General features: G+C 36.9%; 1 protein-coding gene across 1 annotated transcript in view; it reads right to left on the reverse strand.

The window, feature by feature from the left end:
- Positions 1–22,395, reverse strand: part of LOC107562817 (teneurin-3-like) — a gene marked incomplete at its 5' end in the record, with an annotated part of 64,294 nt that extends 41,899 nt beyond the window's left edge. The window contains 7 exons of the mRNA XM_016247547.1: positions 1,469–1,663; positions 2,031–2,132; positions 2,800–3,007; positions 3,836–4,050; positions 6,232–6,351; positions 7,481–7,719; positions 22,127–22,395. Coding sequence (XP_016103033.1) covers positions 1,469–1,663; positions 2,031–2,132; positions 2,800–3,007; positions 3,836–4,050; positions 6,232–6,351; positions 7,481–7,719; positions 22,127–22,395 — 1,348 coding nt within the window. The remainder of the gene's footprint in view (positions 1–1,468; positions 1,664–2,030; positions 2,133–2,799; positions 3,008–3,835; positions 4,051–6,231; positions 6,352–7,480; positions 7,720–22,126) is intronic.
- Between the last annotated feature and the right edge of the window lie 262 nt (positions 22,396–22,657).

The following is a 22,657-nucleotide window of genomic DNA, read 5'->3' on the forward strand; positions in this document are numbered from 1 at the left end:
GGGACTGTGGTGGCGAGTCCACAGTCTCCTCTGTCTCGACACTCATCACATCCACCTCGGAGGAGGAAGATAGATGAAGCGTCTTGCTCTCTCTCTCTGGGAGGGTGGAGAAACCGCAGCGCGGGCTTACGAACCCTGAGAGAGAGCTGCGGATCTAGCGCATGTGGACCGAGAAAAGGACGAGCCCGTCTCGGATCCCTCCACTAAATCCACCTGCGATCCCCACGACAACAGTCTACGCCGTGCCTCGGCAACAGCGGGACCGCTGCCAGCGGGATCGCGAACCTGGCTGCTCTCATCAAACACAGCCAGGCGAGAGCGGAGCATACGCAGCGAGAGTAACTCTCACTGATGACAATCAGCTCCCTCGAAAGCTGACCGTGCATGCTCCGCTCCTAAACAAACAACACACAGATCGTGTGTATCCCCCGATGCCAGATAGTGTGGGCAGGGAGGCACACAACGTCTGTAATGCCGTTTGCTCGCCATAGATATTAGTTTAGACTTTGACATATTCTTTTGAATGCTTGTGGACTGACAGACAACAGTAAATAGACTGACACATACACAGAGCACTACTGAAGAGCATAAGCTAACTTGCGCTCTGCCGGATGCTCTTTTATACTTCCTGGTGCTCACGTCATCCCACTCGTGATGTCTCGCTGCTCCATTGGACTGATTTTACACGTGCTTCAGAACGCGGTCACGCAGGGGCGTTCCCAAAGCGAATCTCGGCGCAGCTCGAGTTCCTGAAGGGGAAGCCTCAAGCTATTTTGAAAAACACATATCAAGAGGCTAACAAAGTGCAATTGTCAGACCTCTTTGTAGGTTTTAATTGGCAATCAACTTAATGTGACCACTGCCTCTACATTATTAATTGTAATTTGGTTATTTCTAAAGTCAAGAATTTTGTGTTGTTTTGTGCAACTACTGTATATAGAAAACTGTAGCATAAGAAATTTTATTTGCATTTGCTTTTTAAACAATCTATTGCTAGCAAGTCTATCTTTTCAGGCAACTCACTAGGTCTTTCCCTCTCTTCTCGACCTCAGGGTGAGTTACTCATTCAGTCAAATTACAATTATAACATTGTATAAATGACCTGGACATAGACATCTAAAGAGTTAATACCCAAGCCTATTGAATGTGGATCAATAGACTCAATTGGTTTTACCCAGAGAGAACAGGAGGAAAATAAAAAATCAAAAGACAGGAAAAATTTTGTGTGCATGCAAGGGGTATTTTCTTGGCTGTCAGCCTTATCTTAATCCCTTATGTGGAATCCATTTCAGTCAGTGGATGCTGCTAAATGGTGTGGCTAATTTATCACAACAAAAACCAGTATTTAAGTCAGAACACTCATCCATGTAATTAGCTGCTCAGTGGTGTTGAAAAAGTGCTCTCCTCCACTACAATGAGCTACATGTGTTGTTTCTCTTCACATAGCTGCTGAAAACTGTCCAGTTACCTTCATCACAGTTGTCACCTTTGAAGCCAGAGTTACATATGCAGGATCCTGTAACACACAAGCCACGACCCCCACACTGGGCGTCCATACATTGACCACTGGGCACGTCACACTCAATTCCTTTCCATCCACTGTAGCACTGACAGCTCCCGCCGTTGTACTGGCCATTTCCGCTGCACAGCACTGGACATGCCGCTAAAAGAAGGAAAGAAAATAAAGCTAGAAGGATAAAGGTAGAGCACAGATGGGAGAATCTCACCAAACATGTCCAGGATGATTTACTTTCAAATTGTTGTGCAATTTCCATTTGTTTCAATGATGATTCTCATTAGATTCTCATTATTGTAATACAATAATAAAAGTAATCCTTCCAGACAAGGTCTACAACCTAAATACAGTACCAGAATCTTACTGACTTAAATCTTAATTCATTTTAATTTTACGTTTTATTTTATATTGTAATTCTTATAGATAAATGGATGGATGGATGGAGAGGTTCTTCACATGTTTTGTGAGATTCATCCTGACAGCGAAAACTATATCATTAGAAGACACCACACACCTCTTGAGCAATATGGCCCAAGGAATCCTGGGAAGCAATTACATGTGCCTGAGACACATTCTCCATTGCCATAGCAATTGTGTGGGCATTCCATCACCGACTCTGCACAAAGAAGCCCAGATAATAAAATTGCATTTTATCTGTGGCGCATTAACTGCATTTTACACTGCTTCATATTTGTGTGTCAAGAATTATAAGGAGTCTCTATGGAAGTGGCCTAATACTGAATTCCCACTTAATAAATAAATGTATAAATAATTGAAAAAGCAAGTACTTCCCTTTCCTTTTTTGTTGTAAATAAAAACAGATCCTCCTCATGACCGCATAACATAAAAAATATATATATTTAAAGATAAAAACAAACAGCTCAGCAGCTCAAGGCTTAGAGAGTTAGTCTTTTGGCCTCCATATTCCCTGGCCTGACAGAATGAGATAGAGGCAGAATCAAACTCATTGATTAGGCAACATCTCAGGGCATGCTTCTGCACACCTCATTATCACTGCTGCGCTATCTCAGGCACTTGGGTGCAAGACAGAAATTTAAAAGGCCATCTGAAAGCACCTATAAAAGCTTTTTACAACAGCCCAATTGCTCTGTCGAGCGTCACATTACACAATGTTGGGTATGAAATTACATTTTCAGCTTTGATGCATAAATAAGCAGGAAACACAAAATAACCAGCCACTCTCTGTGGTGCACAAACAAAAACAAATGTGTATGCACTCAATCACATGACTTTACATGGTTGTATTACATGTGCTAGTTCACCTAGTACTATGGTGCTGTATGAGACAGGCTCTACGGTGCGGCCATCATTGTAAAAGGCCAGGTGCCACACACTGGTATGCAGGTACTGAATAAAGCCTGCCTGCTGAACGCTGACCGGATTCTCCAGTCGGTCCCTGAGCTCCGGATCCAACTGAACACGCTCTCGTGAGATGAGCCTACTGCCATCTAGAAGCTCCACAAAGTCGTACTGAAACAAACACAATTACATTAACCACTATTATTCAGCTGTTGTCAAATGTGTTACAACAAAGTAAAAGGTACATTTTATATCCAGACACCATGAAATTTAGGCTGCCATTACCCTGTCTGATCCAAAAATATCATCCCAAGAAATCTTTTAAAATACAAAGAAAAAAAAGTATATTTTTCATTCATTTGGCATCACAGAGTGTTATTCACAAGAACTTCCCATACTTCAAGCAGAACATTAAAATAAATAGATAGACCTATTCACTGAAGACTCTAAAGTTTCTCCAATTGATTTCCTACTGGTCAGCTTCCAAAAGCAATAAGAAGACACATGGCAAATTGGAAGCAGCACTCAATAAGCTTGCTTGAGTTTATTGTGATGGCTTTGGGGACACATTGATTGAACATCTACAATAAGTTGGACGGTTTTCCTCAGCACTTACAAAGATTCTGCTTTTATTGACAGCTGTGAGTGTTAAACACCCAGCCAATCACTAAGACAGAGAGATGTCTTTCTGTTGGAGCAGTTTGTTTTGTTTTGTTATGATTAAAGTAGGATTTGTTCTTTCTGGTGATTAACCTTGAACGTCTGATTCCCTCAACTGTTTTTATATTGAATAGCTTCTGTCAACAGGATTATCGGATACTTGACAGACAACAGTTTATTTGTGGTTTAATAAACGCCAAATAATGAAGCTAATTCATTCATTCTGGAAGATTAAAGAAGTTAATTGACTTTCTTTTTAAATAACTTAATAATTAACTAATTTAGCCACTTGTGACTTATTTGAGACAATTAAACAAGAAGACTTTGATACTGTATTACCTGGGTGTGTGAGGGTGGAAGTCCCCTCCTCCCATAGACTCCAATCAGGGCATTTTTCTGAATGGAAATATTAAACTTGAGAAAGTGGGGTTGTTCAATGAGAAGTCTGGACCTCCAGAAAACTCCTGGTGGAATGGCATGTGCTACCAGCTGACCCAACTCCACCTGCCCTGCGTCCAACGTGGAGTTATACTGCAGCATCACTCCTACCCTTCCTGTGAGCAGACACATATTAAAACAATATTGACTAAATAAGTATCTCATACAGCATATTATACCATATTTGGATTAGTTACATAAATACGTCTATTCAACAAGGACATGTTATGTTTTTTGTTTTTTTTTGCCTTTGTGATTAATATTACACTGAATCCACAAGCCCAGAAAACTGTCACAATTGTATTGTTATAATATTTGATATTTATTCACAGTTCACTTATCAGACTTAAATCTGCAGTTAGATATTAAGTAAGGTTTTTTATTGTTGGGCAATCATGCATATTTCATTTTTTATTTATTATTTGTTTGTAACGTGGCAGGAAAATTAATTTTTAATGAGCCAAAAAGAAAGCATGTCACACCTCTGTTTATCAATTTGCACTGGCTACCAATAGATTCATTACTTCAGACTTATGTGCCCTCTAGAAGCCTGCGTTCTGCAAGTGAACGTCGCTTGATTGTGCCATCCCAAAGAAGCACAAAATCACTTTTGCGGACTTTTAAATTAACTGTTCCTTCCTGGTGGAATGACCTGCCCAACTCAATCCGAGCAGCTGAGTCCTTAGCCATCTTCAAGAATCGGCTAAAAACACATCTTTATTTGACCCTCTAACTCTATCACTCTCTATTCTAATTCTATTCTTAAAAAAAACACTTGTCCCTTTTAGACTTACACTCTATTCATTTGCTGCTTGTTTTCTTTATAAAAAATAAAAATAGAAATAACACTAGCTTTCTAATATTTTTGTATTCTATCTGTTTTCTTTTATTTATTATACAATTAAAACAAAAAAGACCTCTAACACTAGCTTGCTCTATTCTTTTTCTATTCTATCTGTTTTCTTTTTATTTATTATATTATTTAAAAAACCCTTGCTACGTGTACTGCATTAAGCTAACTGAGACTTGTTATAGCACTTGCATATCATTGCTCTTTTGTTCATTTTGATTGCTTCCATTGTCCTCATTTGTAAGTCGCTTTGGATAAAAGTGTCTGCTAAATGACTACATGTAATGCAATGTAATGTTTGTCCAAATTGTATTCATATACTCAGTCAAATACTAATGTCAATCAGTCCAGTCAAGACAGTTTCATTTAAGCCAGGGCCAACAGTTGGATAAAACCAAGGGTCTTCTCTCAAGTCTAAAATTTCAAAAGAAAATGTAATTAAAATATTAAAATCTATATGTTTAGAGATAAATGGTCTCTTCACTGATTTTCCTGATGAGAGCCTCTAAATGTCAAACATTACCCTAAAACTTGCAGTAGGCATTTGCCATGCTCTTTCATACTCTCAGATGACAGTTGACAGAGTTTATACAACACAGGCAAACATCTTTATATCACACTTCAGAAAGAGGCAGTAAGTCAATTCAAAGAAAACAATATAGCATGACAGGCTCGCACTCAGAGTGAGGAAATCATCTTTTATTGACTTCAAACTGATGCTTTCTAAACATGGTAATTAGGCCAAACCTAGCACAGTGGGTGCTATTCTTTGGAGACTGTCACTCTTCAGTGAAAGACGCTATCACTATTGTTTCTCTGTAGTACTTAAGACATCTTTAAAGTCAACAAGAAACAACATTCATGGCCCTTTTCACTTATTTTATCCATTGGGAATTGACTGGATTGAGGAAAAATGACTGTTGCATACTTGAATGGACTAGCTGGTGGTTAGCTGTCTTTTATATCTCACAATTGCAAATTTCTATCTCACAATACGACTTTATGTATCTCAATTGCAACACTGTTTCTTATAATTGTGACATATCTTACAAGGTGACTATGTCTCTAAATTGCAACATTGTTTCCTGTAATCTCACAATGTGACTATATCTTTCAATTATGACTGTTTCTCATTGTGTGACATCATTAAAATTTGCGACTTTATTTCTCACAACTGACTGTGTTTTGCAATTGAGGCTTTATACTGTATCTCAAATTGTATTTATCTCACAATTACCACTTAATATTCCATTCAAATGCACTATACTGCACTAAGAACAAGAAAGGAACTGAAAAGAAAACACTACTCTACAAATGAGTAATCTTTGTGGCTTGAAAGAAATAACTGCAATCTATATAATATGATGTATCTAAAATATCTCATAGGGATGTGTAAATGCAGTCCTCTGTGACTGAAAGGTAATTGATTTCGGCCTTGAAATGTTACCATCTGCTGAAATTGCAGTCACAGTGTTGGTCGGGAACGTCACTGGTTTGGCTTGTCCATTCTCAAAGGCGTGATTATCCACATCCTTCAGTTTCCAGTTCAGGCCAAGTACATGCATGGCTGCGAGAGAAAGCAATTAAGATCGTGAAACGGAACAGCAAGCACATATCATGTCATGAGACATTCTCATTTGCAAAAGGATATAGTTTAAAAGCAGTTGAAAGCCACTCTGGAAGGTGATTTGCAGTCTCCTTTATGCATGTGTTGGGCACAAGTGCAGTGCATACAAAAGGAAAACCTCCCTCATTAGAATCTGCTCTAAATAGTGCAAAATGTATTTTTTCTGTTTGAAAACATGTTCTTTGAATTATCGCTGCATGGGGTTTTGATGCAAACTGTTTTGAGTATACTCCAGATCAGTCTTAAGCTTGTCACTGAAAACATTTATTGCCGAGAAAATGGAATTAGATTCCAGTGAGATTCCAAAGAAGGACAAATGCGAAAATCAAAAGCCTGAAGATCAAAACATGTCTGCGTTATATAATGCAGGAGTTTCTCCCATTCTCTCTTCCCCCTTGCCATCTCTCCTCTTTCCCCCATTCTCTCTTCAAAACATTCTCTTCTTCATGCACTGCTGATAAATCTTAGGCAAACCCTTTCTAGTTGTTTTTTTTTAACTGCTTGATCTGTGTGAAAACAGCTTGGGAAAAGTCTCCTTCAAAGTTCACAGCGAGGGAGCTTGCTGAGGAGGCTGCGCTTCACACACCTCTCTTCCTCTCGGTTTGATCTTTGGAGGGATGGATGTTTCTAACAGGCCTTAAGCAGGGGAGGAAGAGTCTTCGACTGCGGCAAATAACTCACAGTGGGGAAACAATGTTAAAAACGGAGAGAATTAAAAAATGGAGGTTATAATGTTTCTGTGGGCTAACAGAGTGAATATAGATTGCTGTGTGGACAATAAGATCAGTTCATACAGCTTTTGCTCCGCTCCAGATATTAATCACTAAACTGATGGTTTTTTTTCAGTGTATGTGACTTCCTAGAGATAGGGCGACTATTTAGAGCAGAGCACCAGGTGTTTTGGCCACAGATGAAGGTTGAGGAAGGAAAAACTCCACCTGATGAGCTATTTCGCTATCTCTTATGGGGGCAGGCTGGATAAAACAGCTCGCACCTGAGTACCTCATGGTCACATAAGGGCGTGCAAACACACACACACACACACACACACACACACACACACAGTTACCTATACAGTAGCAGAGCAGAACTGACAGCAGGGTGGCCACGCCTACAGCACTGAGAGCGGTGCATTTCCATGAACACCGTTTAGGTGACTTGTTAAATTTGAATGCACCTCTTGATAGTGTGCTGCGGGTTAAGGGACGGGCAGGTGGAGAGTAGACAGCCCCGGTCGCCATAGTGTAACCGGGATTGGGAGCTGTGAAGAGAGACGTGGTGCCTGTTCCAGTCTTAAGCAGGAAGTGCCTATAGGGAAAGGGAGATAAGATATGAGATGATGAAATATAAAAACAATAACCTTGCTGAAAACTTTCAGAACGAGCTGTGAACAAAACAAAAAAGTAGCAGTGTCTTTTTTAAAAGTTATATTAAAATGTCTGACCTATTGAGAATTTGAAAGTTAAAGGGGTCATATGATGTTGCTAAAAAGAACATTATTTTGTGTATTTGGTGTAATGAAATGTGTTTAAGGTTCAAAAAACACATTATTTTCCACATACTGTAAATTAATGTTTCTCCTCTATGCCCTGCCTTTCTGTAGGAACGGCTGGCGGGCTGAGTGAGCGGAGGCCGGGCTAGAGTGAGCGGTGGCAGGCGGGCTTGAGAACAGTCGGATTCAATGAAGGAGCGGCCGGCGGGCTTGCTGCAACCACATGTGACGACCCTGGGCTGGACTCCGCTTCATCCACGGTGCATATCACTATTTTAATCACCATGGAAACTGCAGCTATAGCTTTGCTATTTCTTTGTTGTAAATACAAGGTTTTGTATGTAACAAAAGCTGTAATTTAATAAGCTGCCTTTAAAATCCTAATAGCTTCATTGATTTAAAGGGCTGTCATTGGATCAGTGCCTGTACTTGTATGAAATGAATGTCTCTAACGATGGACTATGATGGAAAGAACCACACAAAGTCAAGTCAAAGTGAACTGTGGTTAACTGAACTCTAGATTTTATAATGACAAACATAACCCATAATGATGTGTATGCATCAGGATCTGATGGCAGTGTTTTCTGCTCTGCTTTTCATCAGTGGCGCTCCACCGCTGCCAAATCTTCAATGCCATGGCAAAAGAAATCATTTTTTACCTGAGTTGTTAATGTTAAGTTTGCTGTCTGGTTGAAATGTGATGAGAAAAGCACAAACCACAAAATCACAACAAGAAAAGTTTTGAACTCATAAAAACTCACAAACTTTAGAGTTTGAATCAGTCTGATGAATCCCTCACTGGATGAACACTGAATGACTTACTGATATCCTTCCTACAATACTCTCATTTTTTGTAAAAACAGCATCATTAATTTCAAAATTCTGGGGTCAGGAAGATTTTTTATTTTTATTTTAATACTTTTAAAATAAAAAGCAGCATAAGTGTTTTCAATATTGTTTCAACAATGTTTATTGAGCACCAAATCTGTATATTATAATGATTTCTTAAGGATCATGTGGCACTAAAGACTGGAGTAATGGCTGCTGAAAATTCAGCTTTACCATCACAGGAATAAATTACATTTTAAAATATATTAAGATAGAAAACAGTTGCAATAATAATTTACACGTTATGTTTTTCAATGCATTTTTGTGAGCATTCTTTCAAAAACATTTAAAACATATTAAATGTTGAATGCAGTGTGTATATATAAAATAAAGATTTTATTAAAATATCACTTTATTTATTTACTTATTTTTCACATTCTTTAAACTGGGCAATTCAGTCCTAGTAATGTGCCTATTAATGTACAGTGGGTATAGAAAAGAATCACCCCCCTTTAAAATATATATTTTTTTTTGCTTTGCAGCCTGAAATGAAGACGGACACAGTTTTTGTTTTATCCAGCTGTATTTACTCAGTGTGACTTATAACATCCAAGTGAAAGATATAACACCAACATGTCAGAAAAAACCCCCAGAATCACTGAGTTGGAAAAAGGATCACCCCCCTCCTAAAATGACTTGTAAACTCAATCAGGTGTAGCTAATCACCTTCTCAATGGCACACAAATCCATTTGACTTTCAACTGTGATCAGCTGTGGTCATTCTGATAAGCTCAGCATGAAAATAGCTTTCCTGGAGACTTTCAGCCCTTGGTAGTGCAACTGAAGCAAACAATCAACTATGGGAGGCAAGTGTAAAGCATTTCCAAACATCACACAAACCAGATGAGAGTCGTAAAAGCATAAACCGTGACCCGCCAGGCGGCAACTTTCTTCAATGAGTTCCTGTCTCGCTCTGCTTATCTTTACAAAGAAAACACGGAGCTAATGATTTGCCAGGCCACCTCCATGTCGACACAATACTAAGACAACAAGAACTGACCCCTCCCATCTGGACCGGTTTAAGCTACAGAAGGTCAGTAGGTTTTGTGACTGGTTTCAGCATCAGTAAAACATCTAATGGACCAAAGAACAAAGAACCTGGTATGTAAACAGAGCCCTTTATAAATACTCGATTGTCTGGTGTCATATAATTTCAAGGTTAAAGCTATTGCCAACAAGATCCCTTGCTTGCTACCTAGCTCGTGGCTCACTGATAATAATTACCTCTTTAAGAGCTTACAAATTATCATAATTGTATTTCACCCGTGGCCAGGGAGAATACAAAATTTACATATTCAATTGGTAATATACACTGACATCAACTTCTCGCTGGCCGAGTAGCTGATAGAGTGTAAACTATCAAATTTAGAATCAATTCGAATCAGGTTGAATTGGGCTCTTCAAATCCGAGTCCTATCAAAACCTGAATCAATAATAATTAATTCCCTTACAACTGAGTTAAAATTCCTTACACAAGGCACTGTCAAAATATCTCTGGGATAAAGTTGTGGACAGGCACAAGTCAGGAGATGGATACAAAAACATTTTAAAAGCTTTACCAATGCCTAGAAGCCCAGTGAAGTCTTTTATTAAGAAGAGGAAGGTATTTGGTACAACACAGACCCTCCCTGGATCAGGACGTCACGCCAAACTGAAAGAGTTAAGATAAAACTGGTCAGAGAGGCAACCAAGAGGCCTACAGCAATATCACAACTTCTCCACAAATGTGGCTTGTATGGGAGGGTTGCAAGAAAACAGACACTCCTCAAGAAAGGCCACATGCAGTCACGACTGAGCTTTGCCAAAACACACCTTGAAAATTCTGAGGCCACATGGAAAATGGTGTTATGGTCAGATGAGACTCCAATTTAATTATTTGGCCTCAACACCAAACAATATATCTGGCAGAAATCCAATACAGTTCACCATCCAAATAACAGCATTCCTACAGTAAAGCTTGGAGGTGATAATATCCTGTTATGGGTGTTTCTCTGCAGCAGGGACTGGAGCACTTGTCAGGATAGAAGGAAAAATAGATGGGGCAAAATACTGTCAGATTCTGAGGAAAATCTGCTGCCCTCTGCCAAAAAGTTGTCAATGGGAAGACACTTTCCTTCCAACAAGACAATGACCTGAAGCACACAGCAAAACTGACCACACAGTGGTTGAAGGAAAAAAGGTGAATGTCCTTGCATGGCCTAGTCAGAGCCCAGATTTAAACCCCACTGAAAGTCTATGGAAAGACTTGAAGACTGCAGTCCACAAACTGTCACCATCAAATTGAACTGAACTTCAATTGAGATGTGCAAAGTTAGTAGAGACCAATCCCAACAGACTAAATGCTGTAATTAAAGCAAAGGTGGTTCAAATAAAATACTGACACAAGGGGGTGGGGTCCTTTTTCCAACTCTAATTGTTTTTTTTATTGTTTTTTTCTGACATGTTGGTGTTATATCTTTCACTTGGATGTAATAAGTTGCACTGAGTAAATACAGCTGGATAAAAAAAAACTGTGTCCGTCTTTTTCAGGCTGCAAAGCAACAAAATGTAATTATTTTAAACTCTTTTCTATACCCACTGTATATGTGATATAAACACAAACACACTCACTATATACATGCATATATCTATATAAAACACATTGTATAAAATTAGGCAAAAAATTGTTGGCTTTGATACAGTATATATAGGCTTAGTATCTTATACTTTAATATTTTCTAAAAAAATAAAAAATAATAATAATTTGTTTGTTTTGCTGACTCTAATTCTGCTTCAAAACAGGGCAGTTTGCTTATATTTTGATTTGTTCCCTTTTGTTGTTTATATAATTCATGCCACACACACATCAATAAAACAGACATTCTCAGATTAATTTCCAGCAAAGTTTCATGTGTTGTTGGTGGTTCCCGTTCACTGTGTTGTGCTGGCTGTTACATTGCCAGTCTGCTGCTAACTCTCTCCCTGGCGGCCTCACACTGGCTGCTGCGTACAGTCTTGTGTACTGGAGGCATTATACGGTTGGTGTGCCGTTGGTCCTCCTCATACAATTGCTGTGGAAGTAGGGCCATTTTTTGTCCATTTCATTTTTCATTTAAGTTTACTGTCTGATTTAAATGTGATTAAAGAAAAACAAACCACAAAATAATAACAAGAAAATGTTTTGAGCTCATAAAAAAAATCACAAATTATATACAATCTATTTTTTGCTCCAAGGCAAATGTGCTGCCTTTATACTTTTGACCGAATTGCGTTATTGTCTTTTTTCCACTGTACACACTTGCATATTACATAAGTATAATAAAAGTTATATGAATACTGTTATAATGGATATTATTGTTCAGAATATATACATACTGCTTTGATATACTTGTATGTATATATATATATATATACACTGAACAAAATTATAAACGTAACACGAGATCCTGAGGCCCATTGTTGTGCCATTCATCCACGACCATCACCTCATGTTGCAGCATGATAATGCACGGTCCCATGTTGCAAGGATCTGTACACAATTCCTGGAAGCTGAAAACATCCCAGTTCTTGCATGGCCAGCATACTCACCGGACATGTCACCCATTGAGCATGTTTGGGATGCTCTGGATCGGCATATACGACAGCGTGTTCCAGTTCCTGCCAATATCCAGCAACTTCGCACAGCCATTGAAGAGGAGTGGACCAACATTCCACAGGCCACAATCAACAACCTGATCAACTCTATGCGAAGGAGATGTGTTGCCCTGCGTGAGGCAAATGGTGGTCACACCAGATACTGAATGGTTTTCAGACCCCCCCGTCCCCCCGATACAGTAAAACTGCACATTTTAGAGTGGCCTTTTATCGTGGCCAGCCTAAGGCACACCTGTGCAATAATCATGCTGTCTAATCAGCATCTTGATATGCCACACCTGTCAGGTGGATGGATTATCTCGGCAAAGGAGAAAGGGTTAATTACACAGATTTAGACAGATTTGTGAACAATATTTGAGAGAAATAGGCCTTTTGTGTACATAGAAAACGTCTTAGATCTTTGAGTTCAGCTCATGAAAAATGGGGGCAAAAACAAAAGTGTTGTGTTTATAATTTTGTTCAGTGTATATACAGTATATATATATATATAGGGGTGTGTCGAGACACTTATCCCACGAGACGAGACTGCGTTTACGAGAACAAGACGAGATCTTTAGACTTTTTTAAAGAAATCCTCAATGATGAAATATATAAGGGAAAATTGTCTTTTATTAAACTGAAAAACACAAAATGCAAAAAAGTAGTTGCATTTTTAAATCAACTTGTACTTTATGAAATTAAACATCTATTTCAATACATTTTATGCAGTAATAAACATGTAAACACTGCAAAATGTTTTGCCACAAACTCAACTGACAGGCAAGTAATTGCACAAAAATTATAAATAGTATTAATAAAAATAAATAATAAACAACATAAATATCTCTTTAAAGTAGAAGTGAAGCAGCCAGTCAAGTTTACATTATTTAGTAAACTGATCTCCACTTTAATAAAAAAAACATATAATAAATACGATTAATGAATCTATTTTAAAGAATAAAGCAGTGGTTCCCAAACTGGGGGGCATGGCAAGGCTGAAGGATAGTTAGGGTCCTATGAAATCCATTTGATTTTTTCCTAAATTCCGTTTTTTCCATTTAAATTTTTCTGGATTATTATTTTTTTTTCATTTAAATTTTTCTCGACTCCTTTTTAATAGTTAAATGAAATTGTATTAATTAAAAAGCATGTCTAATTAATTAATATCATGAAACTTATACATTTTCACATCAGTTTATTAAAAGTTTAACAAAAATTACATGTTTAGGGCCCTATTAAATGTTTTATTTTTTTCTCACCATATTATTTATCTTTTTTATTGTTACCAAATTCTGTGTTTTTAGCATATCTAAGTATTTGAATGGATAAAACAACTTAATTTATAATTTTTTTTCTTAAAGTAGACTTATGATTTTTCCCCCCTTAGAAATCCTGTGTTGTGTATTTACATTTTTCTGGTTATCAAATGAAGGCATAAAACATTAATTTAATTTATCATTTATCATTTATCTTTTAATGATTGAAAATTAAGCAAACAAGATTTTTTTTACATTCTGCTGAAAAATAGTTATAGGCACAATGTCTTCAAATCAAACCGGACTTTTATTTTGACGGGTTGCCGTGAATACCTTTACAGTTCTGTGTATGAGGTATGATGCTAGTTTTACTCAAATCAAACTGTAAAATGCTCATGAAGTGACTCTCAGAGCACATCTGGAAATGTTGTTTCATGTGTTTACATCCTTATTTAGTGAGACGGCAGATGCTGAAATCACCGCGAGTGTCACGCGTGCTTCAGTATGTGTGTAGTAAATGAACGAGCCAGTGTAATGCAAATATATCTGATAGGTCTGCGCGAGGATATCGTCACGTTCTCGTGAGACACATCAGACACACAAGATCTCGTCACACCCCTAATATATATATATATACACACACACACATATATTTGTAATTTGTATTTATTTATTTTATTTTACTTTTTGGAAAGTAACACTAGAAAAGTGTTATACAAAATAAAATTTTAAGACACAACTGGTCATGTCATCTCAGCATGGCGGCCCCCACAAGAATAAAACATTTATTATTAGATTAGTCTTCATCTCATCTGTACATTATTATTTTATAATTTTTGTCAAACATGCCGTACATTTTTAATGTGAAGGTACCTGATTCATCTTCTACACACAAACAATCATTGACTGTAAATTTCAGATGAGGAAACATTTAAAACTCACCAGCTACTAACAGCTTTACTCTCATTTTTGTCAAACATGCCGTACATTTTTAATGTGAAGGTACCTGATTCATCTTCTACACACAAACAATCATTGACTGTAAACTGTAAATCAGATGAGGAAACATTTAAAACTCACCAGCTACTAACAGCTTTACTCTTTAAAAGTTAAAACTTCAACAGTCAAGAAGCACTCTGACACCTGTTCTTTTGTGGAAATTTCAATACAGGCCTGGTTTAAGATGCCTGCTTTTCATTCCGAAGGACTCCATTGTAAAACATCTACTTTATAATCTGCACAGTTATGAGCTGCTGCCACTACTCCAAACACACAGGCACACACACATTTTTCACAAGGGCTCGGATAGGTTCCGGGCCACTGCACACTGAATGAGGCACATTTAAAAGCCTTCACAAACGATTAACAAATACACTGACAGTGTGCCGTTTTGAGGCCAAACAATCTATAATTGATTAGCGGGAGTGTGACGCCAGGCAGAGAAAATGACTAAGCTAATCCTCATTGCCCCTTTTTGTAGGGTGTGAGAGTGTTGTTTGCATTAGGACGACTAAGAAGTAACTTCACCCCAAATAGTTTTTTTGCTCTTGTACAATGTGATTCTCTGTCAGCGTCCCACCTTTCCTTGTCATTGGGTTGACGCTTGGAATGCTGCGGTGCGAAAGAAGAGGTCCTACAGAAGAAAAAGGGAGGATTTGGAGGTTGAAAGAGAAATTGCAGACAAAAGAATAGAAGTCCTTTCCTGGCATATTCTGATATATAATGACTGCCGCATTAGCTAGGCTAAAGAAAAGAGTGGACTTTTCAAAGGACTACTCGTTGACTTAAAGAGTTAAAACGGTTGAGTCTATATGCTAAAAGAGTATGTGACTGGTGACGCGAGTTTAAAGCGAAGACCTCTACTTTATAATAATTTCCTCTTTCCAACAAATGTACACGTGAGACAAAGTTAAATGAGAGGAGGAAAAAAAACTGTGAAAAACAAGGAGGACTTGCACATTTCCTCTCAACTCCAACTAGGATTCAAGCATCCTCTTTGAGGCGGAAAGATCTGCCACCTCAGTAGGGGTCTCGGAGCAGCAGGTGCCTCTCCAGCACTCGAAAGAGTGGCGGTATTTTAAGACGCTCCCTGGAGGTTTCTGCACCACTGAAGTTTTAGGACAGTCCCTTTCTGTTGACATGTAAAGATCAGAGTCTTTGTGACAGACAGCGGAGTGGAAAGTTTTCAAGATAACACTCTGATAAAGGTAGAGTAGTGAGAAAAGGAGATGGTGATGGATTGGTGTACTGCGAGGAGGAAAGAGAGGAAGCTGAAGAGAGAGACAGAGAGAGGTAGTAGAGGAATTCTACTGGGACCATTAATAACAGGAGAAGCCTGTTTTCTCTGCCTAGATCTAGACACACAACAAAGATTCTTCACTTGATGTGATTACAAAACATCTTACTTTCTCATATCCATAAGAAGTACACTCTCACTATAGTCCTTTGTTTTCTTTGTTTTCTTTTTTTTGTTGTTGTTGATTTTTTCCTCTCCACAATGGAGCACAACAGCTATAGCCTGCCAAAGATAAAAAACCCGACATGCAGCATTGCCAACACTTCTGTTAGTAATGAATGTGTACAGTGTGACTGCAGGGTGGATTCTACATTACATGCCATTTCATTAAGAAAAGAAAAACTATTTAGTGGCCTGTTTAAATGATTTATGAAATATTAACACTTATCCTTCCTGTCCTACATATATTCCTGTACTGATGAAAAATAGCCAGTAAGCTACTTCACGTTTAGTAGAGATTTCCAGAAGTGAAGGCACCAATTTTTTTGTAAGTTAATGAAAAACATTAAAGAAAAAAAGCACGGACGTTGAAATACCAGGGAAAGAAAAGCCACACTAAATTCAGGCCAGGCTGATTGCAGACTGAAATTAAGTTTGAGTCATTCATTCAAGATGATCCACTCCACACTTATTTTTATAATGACATCCCATTCCTCTATATATGCCACACACACACACACACACGGCTACTTTGTTCAACCTAGGTTATAACTTAATTGATTAATTTAGTATATTCTAGCCTACACACATTGCAATCATTTTATGACAGGAAGCAACAGTGAGATTGCTTTAGATACCATGGTGTATAAGGTAATTTAAAATAGTGTTTGAAATTGCTTTATGATTGTTAGAAATATATTTCAGCTGCACAGGTAACTTAGCTGTTAGTATTCAACGTGATCTCATGATCATTCGTATTTATTTTATGTAAAATGTGCTTCTATAAAACGTACACTTATGTTTTTACAGGCACTAAAACATACAATACTGACGTATTTTCAGCATCTAAACATACAAAACTGACGTATTGATGACACCTAAAAATGAATCCTTATGAATATTGAAATCGCGGCATTAATTTTATTATTAGTTGTTTTTAGCTGTCATATTAATTACCTTGTTGTCAATTGCATTATTAAATTGTTTACTCGTTTACTTAATATAAAATGATAACATTTAATTTTGTTGTGTGATTTCTGCTGCCAGCTCGTTTCCAAGAATAGGCCTACATAATGTTAAGCAAGACTTCACTTTAAAGGGGTCATATGATGCTGCTAAAAAGAACATTATTTTGTGTATTTGGTGTAATGAAATGTGTTTATGCGGTTTAAAGTTAAAAAAAACACATCATTTTCCACATATCACAACGAAGCACACAGCGTCTTCAGGACATGGCGGCAGCGTCAACAATACTACAGTGAGAATAAAAGTTACGCCTTCTTTCTTTGCTTGAACTTTTGTGTGGTGTTATGCAAATATTTCCACATAGTGAGGTAGATATGTGTGGGCATGTTCGAACGAGCCATTTTAGGGGGGTGTGGCTGACTCTTAACTTTTATAAAGAATATCTCTTTGGATTTGAGACTTTAGTCTTTGCAAATTTACAGATCTTCTTTGTGCACCAAGAGCTTGTAACACTCCAAAGAGAAAGGAAAAAATGAAATCGCATCATATGACCCCTTTAAACCTTAAAATAAATAAAATTTCTGCAATCGTTTAACCTTTACTTGTCATGTAATGTTTTCTTTGTTTGCCATGGGCCATGGGAAAAAAAGGTGTTTTCTCCGACATGCTGTGACTGACAATAGAACTATAAAATACACCAAAAATGCAACATAATTATGAAATGAAACAATTTTATTCGTGCGCTGTAATCCAAATCTTCCGAATCCATACGATTGCGAGGAACAGACCCAAATACAAGCCTTTATTCGGCGATCTTCATCTCCATCCCGAGCAGCGAGTCCAGCGACAGTGTGCAGCAAAGCCCGCGCTGACTAGGGATGGGCGTATCGATCCAAAGCATCGATATATCGATACTGACGCGAGTATCGAAAGTCGATACTCAAACAAAAAATATCGATACTAAGGTGTGTTTTATTTACCAGTGATTTTGTTAATTCAACAACAACAACAAAATAATAATGCGTACATGCATTGAATTGGACGAATAACCTTTGTTAGCGAGTAATTGTGTAGGATATAACTATTTTCCTGCTCATCTGAACACACGCACATGTTGCAAGACAGAACCAATCAATCAGAGAGAACGTTCACTCACTTCTGAAAGTACATTCAAACAGGGCTGCGTTTCCCAAAAGTATCATAAAGAAAGCATTAAAGCTTTTGGGAACGGCAGCACTGAACAATGTTTATCAGAGGACAGAAGGAGAGAGTTATTTCACAATAAACAAACTGAAATTGTAGCCTACATAGTTTGTGCAATTACAGTTATTTAAATTGAACGTTGAAAGATAATATTGATCATGTTCTATTCTGTAATGTTAATAAAAATCATACACTGTCAGAATAAAAAGGTTGCATTTTATGCATGTAACAGCCTGTCACTGGCAGCCCCTTATGAAAATTAACCATGGTTTTACTAAAGTGACTGTAGTTCAAGTGTAGCATTTATATTTATCATGTGTAAACAAAAAACATATTTGAACCATGTGTAGTATAACCTAATAAGTTACAATTAAGGCGTATTGAATGTTAAAATGTGTTTTAAACAAAGTTAAGTGTTTATCATTACCCATTTTACTCTTAGTAATTTAATAATTTCATAAATTTCATAATTTAAAAGTTTAGTTCAGAAGTATCGAATCGGTATCGATATCGACGATACTGCCTTGAAAAATATCGGTATCGTATCGAAAACAAAAGAAGTGGTATCGCTCATCCCTAGCGCTGACTGACGCGCTCTTTACAAATTCAAATGTTGCCGCTTCAAACGACAGGTTTTACGGCAAGATAATCGAACGCTCATTGGCTCTCACCTGCATTCGTCACAGATTGTGACATGCCGTATTTCTGGTGAGGTGTGTTTGAATGATGCGCTCGCGCCTTCACGAGTTCACAGAGTGGATCGGGAAAATAATCTGGATAATATTTTCAGCGATTAACAACATCAATTCTGCTCTGGCTCACACAAACCTACTGTATTCCGCCAGAGAGGTTCGCGGCTGCAACGCATCGTCATTTGGATTACTTTTGGTACTGCTTTTGACATTTTTGCAATAAATAAATGATTGTAATTGCATCTGTCTGTCATGTTTTTCTTATACTGTACAGAAATGTTTAGGTTTATAGGTAGGAGTGGGATAAGCGACTATAAAAATATGTTAATGCTATATTGTTACTAAAATTGTTATTTTCCTGCATATTTCGGTCAATTGCGTTTCATATCCTTTTATATTCGCTATAAAATGGGTAGGTTAAGGGGTCTAAAAATCTAAATTGCTTATTAATAAAATTATAAAAATGCATATTCGCTGTAAAATGGGTAGGTTTAGGTTTGGAAATAGGTTAATGGGTCTAAAATCTAAATCGCTTATTGATAAAATGATAAAAATGCATATTCGCTATAAAATGGGTAGGTTTAGGTTTGGGGGTAGGTTAAGGGGTCTAAAAATCTAAATCGCTTATTGATAAAATGATAAAAATGCATTGATACAAATATCTTAATGATACAAAAGATACGTAAATATTTTTACATTTTTTAGCTGAAAATACGTAGCGATTTGTACGTTTTAAACGTTGAAATACGTCAAAAATGTAAGTTTTGTGCTTGTAAATATTATGTATTAATACATACGTATAAACATTAGACCAGGCTGTAGTATTAGACTTGTTCTTCCTTCAAGTGGCATAACATTTGAATATTATATAAATATAAAAAAAAATGTTTCAACATATAATTCATCATGATTTACATTTAAATAATATCCATCCTGGATTATTTCACATGCATACTGTTTTTTGTCCATGTCAAATATAAAACAACACGCTGTTTTCTCTTTTGGCTGAAAACTGAACATTTATGGTATTTTTGGATAAAAATAATAGCCATCTAGTAGGTACTTTTCAGCACATTTAGTTACAGTCTTGAGATTGTACATTTAATGGCACACATGTTTTTTGGTGTGGAATGATACTGTGAACAGTCTAAATCTGTTATTCGTCTTGTTTAACCTTTTGAGTGGGTGGCAGCTCAGGCTCCTCGGGGTACATGCAGCAAATGCAGGGTTATATAAACTGTGCCATTATGACATTATGCGCAATATATCTTCCAGGAAGAATTTAACTCCTTCATGCTGTTAAAAAAAAGTTAATTGCCAGTTTCCAGCTTCTCTCTCTCACTCTAAATATATACAGTATATCTGAGTAAGACTGAACAGGCATCTGATATGTAAATGTGGTCAATCACATGTTCATGTTTTTGGGTTTCTGATGTCAAAAATCCAATAATTTTTAAAAGAGCCATTTTTGCAGCTTAGTTTTAGTAAGATCTTTTTGGCATGTGAAAGAAGTTTTCAGATCTGAAACTGACAGTATGTTTTCAAAATACAAAAAGTATTTTATTTCAAACAATCAAGGAAGATTTGTTATGAGCCCTTTAAGCTAAAAATAAGCATATTCTTTTTGATGTTTCATCCACTTAGTCTAAATACAGGCCAAACGAATTTCATGAATTGACTGATTTCGATTTAACTACTAATATTATTTTATGGGAAACAACGTATTTTCTGTATCCACTACTTGGTCATTTAATTATACGTGTTTACATAAAATAGCTTGTATACATTATAGAAATGTTGGCTTGCACATGGTAACTTCTGTTTTGGTTAATTACGTCTATTTCCAATGTTTTTGCATTCATATTCGGCCTCTGCAAAGACCCAGTCTACCGGGACCCTTCCCTTCAGCCTTTTGAAGTGAAAATGCTGATTGTAGCATTTAGAAATCTGCATATGGGTGTGGAAAATCTATGATGCAGTACATTACTATTTACTCTGTGAGTCAGTTATGAACAAAGGCTGAATTTTATAAACGAAGATATCCTTTTATAAAGACTTGTTTTGCACTTTTAATCCTTAATTAAAACAATATAATTATTAATTATTAATATAATTAAACAATAAACAGGTTAAGAGACTGTGTGCACTATTACAATAAAACATTTTTGTATCATTATAATAAGAACAAATGTGTGTATAGAAATGTTTTTGGGACCCAAATGATGTGTGTATGTACATATCTGAAGAGGGTGAGACTAACATGATATGTATTTATTTATGCTTGATATGGTACTCATGTCATACATACATAAATTAATTCTGTCAGGTGGATGCTGGGTAGGCAGCCCTCACCTTAACACAATATTTGCTTAGAAATGAGTTGTGATAAATAACTGAGGGGAACTCAATGGAAAATAAATGACTATATAGACTATGATTTTTGACACAAATGTAAATTATTAAGTTCAGTTACATAAGTGCAATTTTAATATTTATACACAACATAGAGATTCATGATACACAATGTTCAAAAGATTGTAAAAGTGACATAAGCTGTGTCCCTAATCCCTATATAGTGCACTATATTAGGGTGTCAGTCATTTTGTAGTTTTGTCTGAATCCCCTATATAATGAATTTCCCTATATAGTTCACTCCTTTACCCATAATACAATCTGATTTAACTGATGTACACTCGCCAAATCTGACATATACAAAAAATAAAAATAAAATAAAAAATAAATGCTTGTCTGAAGTTGATTTTTATTTATTTAATATTGCCTTGGTACATCTCTATAACTTTTTTGATAAGTCATAACTTCATTAAAAAATTATAAAGATTGGTAGCAAATAGTTCAGTTTACCAAAAACTATGAAAACAAACATTTTATGTTTCTTCACTAAATCATTTATTAATTTAATATTAATTCAGAAGACTGTACAGAGAGGAACTCAACATTTAAATATCTGGGCATCACCTGTAGATAACATATTCATCTATGTCTAATCAATGTATAAAATAAAATAAAATAATAAAAAATAATTTACTCGCTTACTTTCTTTTACTCCTATAGTCATTGACTACATATGAAAACAGTTAGTGAATGAGAGAGCAAGTTCAGACACAGCATATGACTGTGTAAAAACACGTACCTGTTCTCCAAGCCCACGTTGCCACCCAGAACCCAGTTTTCTTGCAGCTGCACGCATTCAGATGTGCTCTGAAACTCTGTCGGCTGATTGGCCAGTGACTGGTTGAGGGAGGTGACTGACGGATGCAGCTTGTGTTGATGTGGAGCAGGTGGCAGAGGAGGCGGTCCTGCTTGGCTGGGAAGCTGGTCTATTGGAAGAGGAGAGGCAGAGGTATTAGTGGAGCTTGTTACAGACTTCTGCTTTACACAAAGCACAGGCGGATTGTGTGCCTGTTCCAGATTGGATTGGGTTAAATGGGATTCTTTACAGGATGATTTGGTCCTATGAACACCTTCAAATTTTCACTTCACTCTGTGTAGTTTCATTTAAGAGAGACAGAAGAGATGCTAAACACTACATTATGACGGTTTACTGCAATGTGATTTCATTTGTGAATTAAAATAACAATAAAAACAAATCAGTATTAGGCATGCTACTAAATGTAGTATTATTGAGTACTGCAGGTAATGTTACCAGTCTGCTAATTTGTGA

This window comes from Sinocyclocheilus grahami, unplaced genomic scaffold (genome assembly GCF_001515645.1).
Source record: "Sinocyclocheilus grahami isolate Dianchi unplaced genomic scaffold, SAMN03320097.WGS_v1.1 scaffold842.1, whole genome shotgun sequence".
Classification (NCBI taxonomy): Eukaryota; Metazoa; Chordata; class Actinopteri; order Cypriniformes; family Cyprinidae; genus Sinocyclocheilus; species Sinocyclocheilus grahami.